The sequence below is a fragment of the Mobula hypostoma genome, chromosome 5 (assembly GCF_963921235.1).
Source record: "Mobula hypostoma chromosome 5, sMobHyp1.1, whole genome shotgun sequence".
Lineage (NCBI taxonomy): Eukaryota > Metazoa > Chordata > Chondrichthyes > Myliobatiformes > Myliobatidae > Mobula > Mobula hypostoma.
The window spans coordinates 166,078,101-166,093,034 of record NC_086101.1 but is presented as its reverse complement, the minus strand read 5'-3'; the positions used below and the strand labels follow the sequence as shown (position 1 = coordinate 166,093,034).

The 14,934-nt window shown below is 43.9% G+C and overlaps 1 protein-coding gene across 1 annotated transcript in view; it reads right to left on the bottom strand.

Annotated features, from left to right (window-relative positions):
• thbs4a (thrombospondin 4a) overlaps positions 1-14,934 on the bottom strand; it is a 146,975-nt gene that overhangs the window by 59,850 nt on the left and 72,191 nt on the right. Inside the window, exons 7-10 of the mRNA XM_063049334.1 lie at positions 5,412-5,596; positions 5,103-5,240; positions 2,333-2,410; positions 953-1,105 (exon numbers count right to left, since the gene is read on the bottom strand). Coding sequence (XP_062905404.1) covers positions 953-1,105; positions 2,333-2,410; positions 5,103-5,240; positions 5,412-5,596 — 554 coding nt within the window. The remainder of the gene's footprint in view (positions 1-952; positions 1,106-2,332; positions 2,411-5,102; positions 5,241-5,411; positions 5,597-14,934) is intronic.

Here is a 14,934-nt window from a genome sequence, read left to right as displayed (position 1 = left end):
ATCAATTCACATTAATCAATAATTCAATGAAATGTTAATGTTTCCGGATGATGGGGGGAGTGGAGAAGAGAAGTAAAATATCTGGAAATAAAGATGCAACCTTGCTATTAATGAAATAAGTTAGTGTCTTTTTCTTTTCATATTATATGCTTAATTCATAATTTATATATTGAATATAGTAGATGTAAGTTTGTTCACAGAATGCCTTAAGAAGTCAGAATAAAATATACGTTAAGCATCTAAGAAACCAGATCAATCTTGTTGCAAACACAAGAGCTTCTGCAGATGCTGGAAACCAGACTAACACACAGAGTGCAAAATGCAGGAGGAGCTCAACAGCTCAGGCAGCATCTGCGGAAAGGAATAATGAGTTGTCGTTTCAGGCCAAGACCCCTCATCAGGGTCTCTGCCTGAAACGTCAATTCTTTATTCCTTTCCAAAAAAATACTGCTTGTACTGCTGAGTTCCTCCAGCATTTTTTGCATCACTCTAGTTGTGTAGAGTTTACTTTGAAGGTGCATCATTCAGTCCCTAATATGGAAGGTGTGACAAAACGTTTGTCATACAGTTGTCACAGAAAACACTGGGAATAAATTGGCTGATAATTTTCTTCAGTCCCAAAGTGTTGCCTGCAATAACATTGTATTGCCTGATCTTTCTGTGGTATTGAATTAATTAAAATCGATGGATTAGTCACTGATGCAGCCTGTGTCTCCCATACAACAGCACACATCTTTTTGTGGACTCTATCCAAGGCATTTAATTTCCCAAGTTTTTGAAACATCCTCTGATTTCCCTGAATTTACAGAGAACCAAAGCATCCAATTACAATTGAAAAGGAACTGGATAGTTTAGTCATGATGAAGTCATGGGGTGCTTTTTGTCCCTGTTCTTACTTATTCTGCCAGCTCACAGCACACGACAGCATATGACGTTTGCTTTGTAAACTCACAATACAAGAAATGATCCCATCTCTTTCCAGAAAGCACTGTGCATTAGCGTGGCAGGGGTTCAGGAGTTTGTTGTTACAGCTCTTCTGAGGTCTGCAGCCTCTCAGCTGGTCGCCTATGTACCCGCTCTGACAGTCTCCACATCGGTACGATCCCTAGAGCAATCGGCAGAGATATTAGAAAGGTAACTGGCAAGGTTGATTGGAGTAAGTCAACACCAAACGCAAGACACTGAGGGTGGTGCAAATCTTAAAACAACGTGTGCTGGAAATAGTCAGGGGCAACAATGGAGAGAAAGAGTTAGTATATCAGCAATATGTCAGAAGTGGAAAAATATTAGAAATAAAACATCATGATGAGGAATGCAAGAAAGCGTTCAGAGGAGATTTATGAAGATATTGCCAGGACTTGAGAGATTGAGTAATGGAGAGAGATTGATCAGGATGGGACTTTTATCATAGGAGAGTAGGAGGATGAGGGGTGTTCTTATAGAGGTGTATAGAATCATGAAAGGCATAGATAGGGTGAATGTGCACTGGTATCCCAACCCTCCACCACCACACCCAAGGTTGGGAAATTAAGAATTAGAGAGCATAGGTTAAAGGTGAGAGGGAGGAGATTTATTAAGAACAAGAGCAATTTTTTCACTCCGCAGGTGCTTAGTATATGGAATGAGCTGCCAGAGGCGGACACATGAACAACATTAAAAGGTACTTGGACACATACATGGATAGGAAAGATTTAGAGGGATATAGGCCAAATGCAAGAAAATGGGACTAGCATATATGGAAATCTTGGCAGGCATGGCTTAGTTGGGCAGAAGGGCCCATTCCCAAGCTGTACGGTTCTGTGGCTCTATACAGAAGGGATTAAATAGTGATGGTGATGGTGGTGCAGTAGAAAGAGGGAAACTAATGAATCAAATATGGAAACAGGAGTTACAAAGTCACTGTCTGAAATTTTTGAACTTATTGTTGAGTCCAGATGGTAGGAGTGAGTTGGCATTCCCCGAGATACTTCCATTGGAACCTTGGAGGAACCAGAGGTTAGTGAGGAATGGAAGAGGGATTGAATGGCAGGACAGATTTGATAGGGCTAATAACCTAATTCTACTCCTGTATCTTATAGGAGTAGAATTAATGAGACAAATGAATTGAAGCTCTGGTTTACATTTATGGACTGAATGCAGTACTGATTTATTGTTCATTGCCCATTGTATTGGCAAATCTGTTCTGGTCAGTCGGAGAAAGAGAGAGTTACAACACAGCAGGAAGTGACAAAAAGGGACAGAAAGGCAAACGGTACAGGATGTACCACACGAGCAAGATTACAATAGAACATGAAGTGGTTGGAAGACAGGATGTAATGGTCAGAATCGTTACCATGGTGTTGATACACTGGGAATTGGGAGCACAGCCTCCGTTCCTTCCATCACTACATTCGTCTATATCGACACAGACCTGTTCAAGGACATTTCAGTTTGGTTAGTTACACACAGAACATGAAATTTATATCCCAGACTTTCTGACCTGCTTTAATGTGCTCAATTAGGTTTTTGCCATTTAGACTGTGAGCGAACAAGGGAGCAAGATCCTTAGAGGTCTGTAATGAGCCTGATTTGATCTTATTTAGAGATACAGTGTGAAAGCCCTTTCCAGCCCAACGAGCCGCATCACCCAGCAACCAACCTATTTAAACTAGCCTAAACACAGGACAATTTACAATGACTAATTAACTAATTTGGACTGCAGGAGGAAACCGGAGCAAAGCCGTGCGCTCACATGAAGGACGTACAGACTCCATTGGAAAGGAACTCCGAATGCCCTGAGCTGGTGTAGCGTTGCACTATGGTTATTTCACATGAAGGATGTACAGACTCCATTGGAAAGGAACTCCAAATGCCCTGAGCTGCTGTAGTGTCGCACTATGGTTATTTGGCTCGCTACTCTGAGTCTTTTTGTTGCTGTTCATATGAGCAACTCTTAAAATATTTTTACATGAAGCGATAATGTTCTTCCATGCTATTTACAATGTCCTGAGTGTAATTGAAAACAAGAAGATTGAACTGAGGAAGGAAACAGATGGGAAAAGTACATAATTTCTCCCGGGGCACCGGCCACATCTCCAAGAAAACAACAGGATGAGCCAATAGCAAATCTAATGCTTTTGAGGTCAGTGATAGAAATAAAAAAAGGAAGAGCCTGTTGAGTTCTGATAAGCAGCCAAATAATTCAGTAGTATCTCCCAGAGATGTTGAGTTCTACCTGCATAAACTATATTATTTGAATGTGTTCTACATTCTTGACTTTTATGACCCATTAATGTAGACTAGCCCCTCAGCTGTCACAGAAAAAGAAAGATGCCAAGTGCTGCCAATGTGGCTTTGTTCACAGCATGACTACATATAAATACACAAAGCCTGCTGGAATTAATAGTTAGAGGCTGATACAAAATAAATGATAGGATTAGAGTACCTGAATTTCAAGACATAGCAGTTCAAGTAATATCAATTTTACTCTCTCTTTACCTTAATCTCTCTCCTTTCTTAATATGCCTTTCCAAATGTTGTTGCCTGTGCTCTTTGATCATCCAAGTGGCATTGTGTTGGTGCTGCCTGTATATACTTTATAATAAATTTACTTCGAACGTTCGTTCTTCCATTATCTGATTCCTAGTATCATCTACTAGCCTCTGTTTCTCCCCTTCCCCTCCTCTCTCCCAGCTGCCTATTATTTGCTCCTGCTTATGTTTCTGCCTATCACTGACCAAGTCTCTCTCGGCCCTCCCTGAATGGTGGCCAGGTCTCAGATCCTGAGGGTCCAAACCTAGGTTGTCCTGACGACTTATCCTGTCACCTTTTCAACTGTTTCTAAATGCCCCAGATAATCAGGAACATAAAAGCAGCTTAAATTAAAGGCATCCATTAGTCTTGCGAGACCACGGATCTGCGCCTGGAAAGTCTTCACTCTCCAGGGCGCGGGCCTGGGCAAGGTTGTATGGAAGACCAGCAGTTGCCCATGCTGCAAATCTCCCCTCTCCATGACACCAATGTTGTCCAAGAGAAGGGCATTAGGACCCATACAGCTTGGCACCAGTGTCGTTGCAGAGCAATGTGTGATTAAGTGCCTTGCTCAAGGACACAACACGTTCCTTTGGCTCGAACTCACGACCTTCAGGTCGCTAGTCCAATGCCTTAACCACTTGGCCACGTGTCCACAAAAAGCAGCTATAAGTATATTAAAACCCATTTCTGAATGCATTTGACTGATATGGTTTGTTCAACACATTCAAATTAAATAAAATGAAGAAATCACACCACATGCTTTCCTTTACCTCTTCCATCCACATCAGCGACCCTCGTACCATCTTAGGTGTGGGGAACGATGGTGGCACAACACTCTACAGTACCAGTAACCCGGGTTCACTTCCTGCCGCTGTCTATAGGGTGTTTGTACATTTGCCCCATAACCGCAAGGGTTCCCTCCTACAGTCCAAAGGCATACTGGTCGGTAGGTTAATTAGTCATGGTAAATTGTCCTGTGATTAGACTAAGGTTAAATCGGGGGTCGCTGGGTGGCATGGCTGGAAATAAATAAATAAGTGTTACAACCAGGGCTGGGGTAAAGTTGGGGGATGCGATACAAAGTTCAAAGTAAATTTATTATCAAAGTACGTATATAACACGATATACTACCCTGAGGTTTATTTTCTGGCGGGTAACCGGGTAACTGGCTGTCAGTTCAACACTTGGATGCTCTAGGCCTGGCCTTGGTGCAGAACCCAGCAACTGAGTTCTTGAATTCTGTTCTGCAGTGTGCAAGCATGGAAGTCAAGACCTTACTGTCTCATGAAACGGAGCTTGCTGATGCCTCTGGCAAAAGCCTTTGCTTCTTTGTAAGGTGGTGGATCTATGCAATTCTTTGCCACAGGTAGCTGTGGAGGCCGAGTCTGCATGTATATACAAGGCAGAGGTTGACAGATTTTCCATTGGTCAGAGCATGAAGGGATATGGGGGAAGGCAGGAGATTGGGGCTGAGAGGAAAAAAGGACCAGCCATGATGAAATGGCAGAGCAGACTTGATGGGCCAAATGGCCTAATTCTGCTCCTATGTCTTTTGCTGTTATGGGGTCTGTGCAGTGTCTAATGTTTACCTGTTTATTTAACCTTGCATACTCCAATCCCACCCCTTGAACAGTCCCACCAGTGTAGCCTGCTGGACAGCCCTCACACTTGTATCCGGGGAAGGTGTTCACACAGCGAACTCCAGCAGAACATGGGCTTATCTGACACTAAAAGCGAAAGTTACAAAAAAAAAATCATTAGGCACAAGTCAAGAATAAAAACATTTGTGAACAAAGAGTTAGGAAAAGAAACAAGAATCTGTGATTCTCAATTAATTATAATCAAAAGTCAAAAAGTGAAAAGAAAATGACAATAGCTACTTTGCCGTTGTAATTTACCTCATCCTCATCAGCACATCGAATGCCATCCCCTACAAACCCTTTCGGACACGGTCCACACCGAAATCCATCCCGAGTCTCAATACACTTCACGCCACGGAAACAGGACTTAGCAGTACAGCGTGGTTTAGAAATGGTGGGGACCATGAGAAGGTTGAGCTCTTCCAGGTCAGTTAGTCCAATATCTAAAATAAGAGATGGGGCATAAAGTAAAAGGGATGCATGGCAACACTTAAATATCGTAAGTGTTAATTTTATACCTGTAAACCACAGCTAAAGAATCATTCCATTTGCACCCAGTTGCTACTTTATCAGGTACACCTGTACACCTGCTCGTTATCGCATATGTCAGCCAATCATGGAAGACCATAAGATATAGAAGTAGAAGTAGGCCATTTGGCCCATCAAGTCTGCTCCGCCATTCAACCCTGGGCTGGTCCAATTATTCCAGTCATCCCCACTCCCCTGCTTTCACCCCATACCCTTTGACGCCCTGGCTAATTAAGAGCCCATCTATCTCTGCCTTAAATACACCCAATGACTTGGCCTCCACGGCCACTCGTGGCAACAAATTCCACAGATTTACCCACCCTCTGACTAAAGTAATTTCTCCGCATCTCAGTTCTAAATGGACGTCCTTCAGTCCTGAAGTTGTGCCCTCTTGTCCTAGACTCCCCTACCATGGGAAATAACTTTGCTATATCTAATCTGTTCAGGCCTTTTAACATTCGGAATGTTTCTATGAGATCCCCCCTCATTCTCCTGAACTCCAGGGAATACAGCCCAAGAGCTGCCAGACGTTCCTCATATGGTAACCCTTTCATTCCTGGAATCATTCTTGTGAATCTTCTCTGAACCCTCTACGTCAGTATATCCTTTCTAAAATAAGGAGCCCAAAACTGCACACAATACTCCAAGTGTAGTCTCATGAATGCCTGATAGAGCCTCAACATCACATCCCTGGTCTTATATTCTATACCTCTAGAAATGAATGCCAACACTGCAATCGCCTTCTTCACAACCGACTCAACCTGGAGGTTAACCTTTAGGGTATGATCGGAAAATTTAGCCATAAATCCATTAATCCCATAGTCCAAATCACTGACATACATTGTAAAAAGCAGCAGTCCCAACACCGACCCCTTTGGAACTCCACTGGTAATCAGCAACCAGCCACAATAGGATCCCTTTATTCCTACTCTTTGTTTGCTGCTAATCAGCCATGCTAGTAACTCCCCTGAAATTCCATGGGCTCTTATCTTGCTAAGCAGCCTTATGTACGGCACTTTGCCAAAGACCTTCTGAAAATCCAAGTACACCACATATACTGCATCTCCTTTGTCTATCCTGCTTGTAATTTCCTCAAAAAATTGCAGTAAGTTAGTCAGGCAGGATTTTCCTTTCAGGAAACCATGCTGGCTTTGGCCTATCTTATCATATGCCTCCAGGTACTCCGTAATCTCATCCCTAACAATTGATTCCAACAACTTCCCAACCACTGATGTCAGGCTAACAGGTCTATACTTTCCTTTCTGCTGCCTCCCACCCCTCTTAAATAGTGGAGTAACATTTGCAATTTTCCAGTCATCCAGTACAATGCCAGAATCTATCGATTCTTGAAAGACCATTGTTAATGCCTTCGCAATCTCTCCAGCTACTTCCTTCAGAACCCAAGGGTGCATTCCATCAGGTCCAGGAGAATTATCCACTCTCAGACCATTAAGCTTCCTGAGCACGTTCTCAGTTGTAATTTTTACCGCACATACTTCACTTCCCTGACACCCTTGAATGTCCGGTATACTGAAGATGTCTTCCACTGTGAAGACTGATGCAAAATACACATTCAGTTCCTCTGCTATCTCTGTGTCTCTTATTACAATATCTCTAATGTCATTTTCTGTTGGTCCTATATCTACCTTCAACTCTCTTTTACCCTTTATATACTTAAAAAAGCTTTTAGTATCTTCTTTGATATTAGTCGCCAGCTTCCTCTCATAATTCATCTTTTCCTTCGTAATTGCCTTCTTAGTTTCTTTCTGCAAGTTTTTAAAAGCTTCCCAATTCTCTATCTTCCCACTATCTTTGGCTTCCTTGTATGCCCTCTCTTTTGTTTTTACTTTGGCTGGGACTTCACTTGCCAGCCACGGTAGTGTCCTTCTTCCATTCAAAAATTTCTTCTTATTTGGAATATATCTGTCTTGCTCTTCCCTCATTTTTTGCAGAAATCCAGCAATCGCTGCTCTGCTGTCCTTCCTGCTAGTGTCCCTTTCCAGTCAACCTTGGCCAGTTCCCTTCTCATGCCATTGTAATTTCTTTTATTCCACTGAAATACCGACACATTGGATTTTATTTTTTCCCTCCCAAATTTCAAAGTGAACTCAATCATATTGTGATCACTGTTCCCCAAGGGTTCCTTAACCTTAAGCTCTCTTATCACCTCCAGATCATTGCACACCATCCAATCCAGCACAGCCGATCCCCTAGTAGGTTCAACAAAAAGCTGTTCTAAAAAGCCATCCCTTAGACATTCAACAAATACTCTCTCTTGAGGTCCAGTACTGACCTGGTTTTCCCAATCCACTTTCATGTTAAAATCCCCAATAAGTATCATGATATTGCCCTTCTGACATGCCTTTTCCATCTCCAGCTGTAATTTGTAATCCACATCCCGGCTGCTGTTTGGAGGCCTGTATACAACTGCTATTAGGGTCCTTTTACCCTTGTCATTTCTTAACTCAACCCATAGAGACTCTACACCTTACCATCCGATGTCATCCCTTTCTAATGATTTAATGTTATTTCTTATACACAGGGCCACACCACCCCCTCTGCCTACTAACCTATCTTTCCGATACACTGTATATCCTTGGATGTTCAGCTCCCAATGGCAGCCATCCTTTAGCCAAGTTTCAGAGATGGCCACAATGCCATACTTGCCAATCTGTAGCTGAATTTCAAGATCGTCCATTTTATTTCTTATGCTGCATTTATTCAAATATAATACTTTCAGTCCAGTATCTGTTGCTTTCTGTTTTAACTGCACCATGCCTCTATTGCCCTGTAACTCATCCCACGGGCTGTGATTATGCCTCATCTCCTGCCTGTCCTTTCTGTCATCTCTGGTGCACACTATCTTTGATTTATTTCTGTTTTCTCCTTCCTCAGCCCTATCACTCCGGTTCCCACCTCCCTGCCAAATTAGCTTAAACACTCTTGAACAGTTCTATTAAACTGGTCTGCTAGGATATTGGAGCCCTTTGGGTTCAGGTGTGACCCGTCCTTTTTGTACAGGTCATACCTCCCCCAGAAGAGGCGCCAATGATCCAGGAACCCGAAGCCCTGCCCCCTACACCAGTCTCTCAGCCACGCATTAATATGCCTGATCACGCTATTCTTGCGCTCGTTAGCATGCGGCACGGCAGCAATCCTGAGATTACTACCCTGGAGGGTCGCAGCAACTCAATGCATAAAAGCATACGGACATGGTCAAGAGGTTCAGTTGTTGCTCAGACAAAACATCAGAATGGGGGAAAAATGTGATCTAGGTGACTTTGATGGTGCAGTGATTACTTGTGGCAGAATGGTTTGAGTATCTCAGAAATCGTTATGATATACTTGTACATGCACTCCTGAGCAGACGTTTAAAGTTGGTGTGCATGCGCTGTTGTTTTTATCTGAAATATCTGTCTCCAAACATGGTGGCAGTGGTGGGGCTCGGAAAATTGCTTTTTTCAACCGCAGCACCCGATTTTTTCAACTTGCAGTTGGCAGCATAATAATAGTGCAACTCTGAAACATCGGAGGGTGAGTGTAAGAGTAGAAAATTGTCGACCGAGATGAGCAACCAGCCACAAATAGAGACGGGTGCAGTAGCAATGCCTGGAGGTGAGACAGCAGAATCTCAGTGGCACCCAGCACCCGCGGGCGACCCCATGCCGGGGAACCATAGTATGGACAGAAGTCCTCCCCCAGTCAGCAGCATCCGCCCGCGACCGGCCATGACAGTCAACTGTGGAGTGATAGACGGATGGAAGACATGGCGGCAGATGTGGACTAACTACAGCGTAGTAGCGCAACTGCACAAACAGGTTCCAGCATACCAGATGGCTTTATTTTCACATACAATTGGACTGTCAGGACTTGAGGTCTACAACAGTTTTGTGTTCGTAGATGAGGCTGAAGGCCAAGCCCTCACAAAGATTTTAGCTGCATTTGACAGATATGCTATCGGTGAGAAAAATGAGACATATGAACGGTACTTGTTCAACAAGCGGCAACAAGAACAAGGTGAGACCTTTGAATTGTTTCTTGCCAGCCTTAGATCTCTTGCAAAGACATGTAATTTTTGCTCGTGTATGTCAGACAGTCTGCTGAAAGACAAGATTGTACTGGGCATTAACGACTCCCAAACCAGAAAACATCTGTTACAAGAGAGAAAACTATCGCTCAGTGACTGCACTGACATCTGTAAAAGCACAGAAGTGGCCGAATCACACCTACAAGCATTCAGTACAGCTGCAGATAACAGGTCCGCTACTGTCCACGGGATTAAACCTTGCACTAACAAGAAAGGTTCAAAGCATCCAGGACAGAAGTCTAGTGCTAGTGGTGAAGCCAGAGCAAAAGGCACCTTGATCAGCCACAGAAGCAAAGTGAACCCTTGCAGGTACTGTGGCACGGAACATGCAAGAGACAAGCAACAATGCCCAGCATACAGACAGGTGTGCAAGGCGTGTGGCATTTGAAATCACTTTGCAGAGGTATGCAAGCAGAAGCCCGTGCATGGGGTGGAAGCACAAAGCGATGACCAATCCAACAGTGACAGCAGCACCGAGTTTATCGACAATGTCACACTGGTGGTCAACTGTCTGAAGACAAAGGATGGCGTATTCGCACAGATGCTCATCAATGGAAAGCCAACAGCCTTCCAAGTTGACAGCGGGGCGAGCATTAACATTTTACTCCGCAAATACTTGGAGGGAGTATACCACACAATAAGACAATGCACAAAAAAGCTGATGATGTGGAACAAGACCACCATGGATGCAGAAGGGATGTGCAGAGTGAAATTGCGTAACCCCATGACGAACTGCAAGTATTCTGTCTAATTTGTCGTGGTCACTGACGACTTTACACCATTGCTGGGAAGCAGGGCCATCCAGCAAATGAAGCTGACTATGGTCAACGATGACAACTTTCGCAGGGTGCCTGCATCTACACTTAAAGAAAAACAAAGCACACCAGAAGAACGCTATGCAGAGGCGTTGGATAATGTGCTCGGGGAACTTCCGGGTGCAGCCCACCTGCAGATTGACGAGGAAGTTCAACCCCCAGTGTTATCCCCACGACGTCTACCTCACACTATGAAGCGGAAAGTGAAAGCTGAGCTTGATCAACTGGTAGACCGCAAGGTGATAGCTGCAGTCCATGAACCTACAAGGTGGGCTCGCCAGTTAGTGGTCGCAGAGAAGAAGATCGGCAATCTTCGTATATGCATTGACCCTCGACCATTGAACAAGGCGCTGAGGAGAGAACACTGCCCCCTTCCGGTGATAGAGGACATTTTGCCAGATCCTGACCAGGCTAAGGTTTTCAGCAAGCGTGATATGAGTTCTGCATTCTGGCAAGTGAAATTGGACAGTGAATGAAGCGTGCTCACCACTTTCAACACACCTTTCGGGCAGTATAGATGGCTCAGACTCTCATTTGGAACCAGCGTTTCATCAGAGATCTTCCAGCACAGGCTGCATCAGGAGCTGGAAGGACTACTGGGAGTGATCTGCATCGCAGACAACATTCTGGTGTACGGAAAAGGGGAAACACGGGAAAAGGCAATCGCTGATAATAATGTGAAACTTGAGCAGCTATTACAATGATGTGTAGGGCAGCATATCAGGCTCAGCAAGAACAATCTGTCTTCAGAGCGACAGAGATACCCGTTTTGGGGCATCTCATCACAAGTGAGGGACTTCAGCCTGATCCTAAAAAGGTTGCTGACGTTCTCAACATGGCAGCACCCACGGATATGCAGGGAGTGCAGCGATTGATCAGAGTTGTCAACTACCTGAGCTGTCTTCTACCAAGTCTCTTAGATACCCTTGAGCCAATGAGAGAGCTGACGAAGCCAGATGTAGCATGGGAGTGGTCAGCTGAGCAGCAAAACGCTCTCTCCAAGACCAAGCGGATGGTATCCGAAGCACCGGTGTTAGCATACTACAATTCTAAGGAAAAGCTAACCATCCAATGTGATGCCAGCAACAAAGGCCTAGGGGCAGCACTCCTCCAGAATGGACATCTGATTGCGTATGCAAGCAGAGCGCTAATGGACACAGAAACGCGTTACGCAGCGATCGAAAAGGAAACGCTCACGATCAGTTTCGCACTTGAGCGTTTTCATCAATACACTTTTGGCCGCTTCACAAGAGTACTTAGTAATCACAAGCCGCTTGAAATGGTAGTTAAGAAGCCGCTGGTGAAGGCACCAAAACGCCTACAGGGAATGCTTCTTTGCCTGCAGAGCTATGACTCCGACATCACCTACTGTCAAGGAAAGCTCATGCACCTCGCGGATACGCTATCGCAAGCAGTCAGCAGTACTCCAGGCCAGGAGAACAGCTTCGATGAAGTCAACGTGCTATCGCACCTGCCAAACCGCGATGAGTGTCTAGAGCAGATTCACATAGAAACTGCGAAAGATGACACACTATAGATGTTAAAATTCATCATCATCAGTGGATGGCCGAGCAAACGTGATGCACTACCAGAGCAACTCACACCTTATTATAGCTATAGGGATGAGCTCACAGTCCAGAGCGGCTTAATCTTCAAAGGTGAGCGTGTCATCATACCGCAAAATGAGCGAAAGCAAATGAAGGAAAGAATTCATTCGTCACCACTTGGGCGTAGAAGGATGCCTCAGACACGCACGCAAATATCTTTTTTGGCCAGGCATGAGCAGCGACATCAAGCAATATATTGCTACGTGTGATGTTTGTGTGAGTCAGCAGAAAGAATCGCTTATGAGTCATGAGGTACTTGCTCGGCTGTGGGAAAAGATAGGTACCGATCTGTTTACATTTGAAGGAAAAGAGTACCTCATCACCGTTGATTACTACAGCAATTTCTTAGAGGTAGATCTTCTGTGCGATACGACCAGCGCAGCCGTTATTCACAAATTGAAGGCTTATTTTGCGAGATATGGTAGCCCAACACAAGTGGTTAGTGATAACAGGCCACAATACACGTCAGTGGAGTTTCACAGATTTGCATGAGAATGGGATTTTGAGCAGTTGTGTAGCAGCCCCGGAAGTAGTAAAGCGAATGGAAAAGGTGAATCAGCAGTTAAAACGGATAAGCGGATCCTCACAAAGAACAACAAATCACGAGCAGATCCCTACCTCGCACTTCTAGACCATCACAACACACTTTTGCAAGGGCTCAGCATGAGTCCTGCCCAGTGATTCACTGCATACACACTCTCCTGCCTACAACAGCGAGTTTACTGGAACCCAGAGTTGTATGTGAACACGAGTGTATGAACCAACACGTCCAGCAGCAGGCTGACAATTACAGCAAATCAGCCAAAGATCTTGCCGCACTCGACGAAGGGGATACCGTGCGCATGCAACCGCTGGTGCAAGGTAAAAAGAACTGGGAGAAAGCAATTGTGTGTCGGCGCCTTGATGAGCGTTCATATGTAGTTCAAACCCCTTCTGGCATCTACCGACGCAATCGCGCACGTCTACGAAAGACGGCCGAGGAACAGCCTGAAAAGTTAATCACGTATGAACAGGCAAAACCAGGTCAAACAACCGAGATCAATGACGACAGTGTGCCTACCGCATCAAGTGCACACAGCCTAACACTAGCAGAAGCTAATGACGCAACACAAACACTAACACAAACGTTGAAACATGCAAATAACAAACAACAGGACTCAGACAAAACAGTAAAAACTCATTCTGGCTGCACAGTGAAAGGGCCACAATATCTGGAAGACTTTGTCCCACATTGAATAATTGCGTGAACAATCGAACAATAAGTCTGTGACACTATTTGGCATTTTAATGTCATGGTTATACTCAAAGAAGGACCATGTCCTATTTGAGGTTGTGTAGTTTGTAGTTTGAAGTTAAAGTCGAATTTTAGTATGTTTTATGTTTGGTATATAAGCTCATACAAACGGAAATAATGAGTGTTATGTATTTGTGACAGGCATAAGAGACACAAGGCATGATTAATGAATACTTTGAAAGTTAATTCCATGAAAATACACTGGAAAGCAGACTTCAGAGAAATTGAGTTTAATTGTTAATACAATTGTTCCTTTTCTTTGTTTTGATAAAAAGGGGGATGTTATGTGAGCAGATGATTAAAGTTGGTGCACATGTGCCATCGTTTTTATCTGAAATATCTGTCTCGAAAGAGAAACTGCACCTGCCCTAGGGTTTTCACACTCAGTCTCTAGATTTTACAAAGAATGGTGTGAAATAACATCCAGTGACAGTTCTGTGGCCAAAAATGCCTTATAAATGAGAGAGGCCAGAGGAATGGTCAGACTGGTTCAAGCTGACAGAAAGGCAACAGTAACACAAATAGCCAGGAGTTACAACAGTGGTGTGCAGAAGAGCATCTCTGAACGCACAACACATTGGACCTTGAAGTGGGTGGGCTACAGCAGCAGAAGACCACAAAGATACAATCAGTGGCCACTTAATTAGGTACAGGAGGTGCCCAAGTGTAAGTGTAAGTGAAAGCCACTAGGTGTAGATAAATATGTAAGATAACAAAGGACAGCGTGCATTTATTTAGTTTCATGAGTATATTAAAAATGTCCTGGGGGTTCACAGCAGCAGTGTTAGATATAAAAAATACTGCTGAGAAGATACTAAAGTGGATAATAAAAAGTTTTAAAAAAATCATTCTAGGAGTGGACTCGTACCCTTCAAGATCTGCTATACACCAAGACTGTGGCCGGCCTTGTACCTCAGTTCTATATCCCAGCACCATCCCCATATTCCCAAGGATCCATTGAAATATTTCTAGATTCCATAGAACCTATTCCTAGACTCCAAGATTATTGATCTTTTTTTTAAAATTAACTCACAACCACCCAGGGTTTAGATTTCCAAAGTGTCATCAACCATTGGGTAAAGAAATTTCTCCTCCTCATTGCCAGATTGTGATCATTGGATTCTGAGTTCTCAATCCTTGTGATCATTGACATGGATGAAGTAAAAGGGTGGGTTAATAAGTTTGCAGCTGACATGAAGGTTGCTGATGTTGTGGATAGTGTAGAAGGTTGCCATAAGGTACAACAGGACACTGCTAGGACGCAGAGCTGGGCTAAGAAGCGGCAGATGAAGTTCAATCCAGAAAAGTGTGAAATGATCGATTTTGAAAGGTCAAACTTGAAGGCAGAGTACAAGGTTAATGGCAGGATTCTTACCAGTGTGGAGAAACAGATCTTGGAATCCACATCCATATATTCCTCAAAGTTGCTGCACAAGTTGATAGGGTGGTT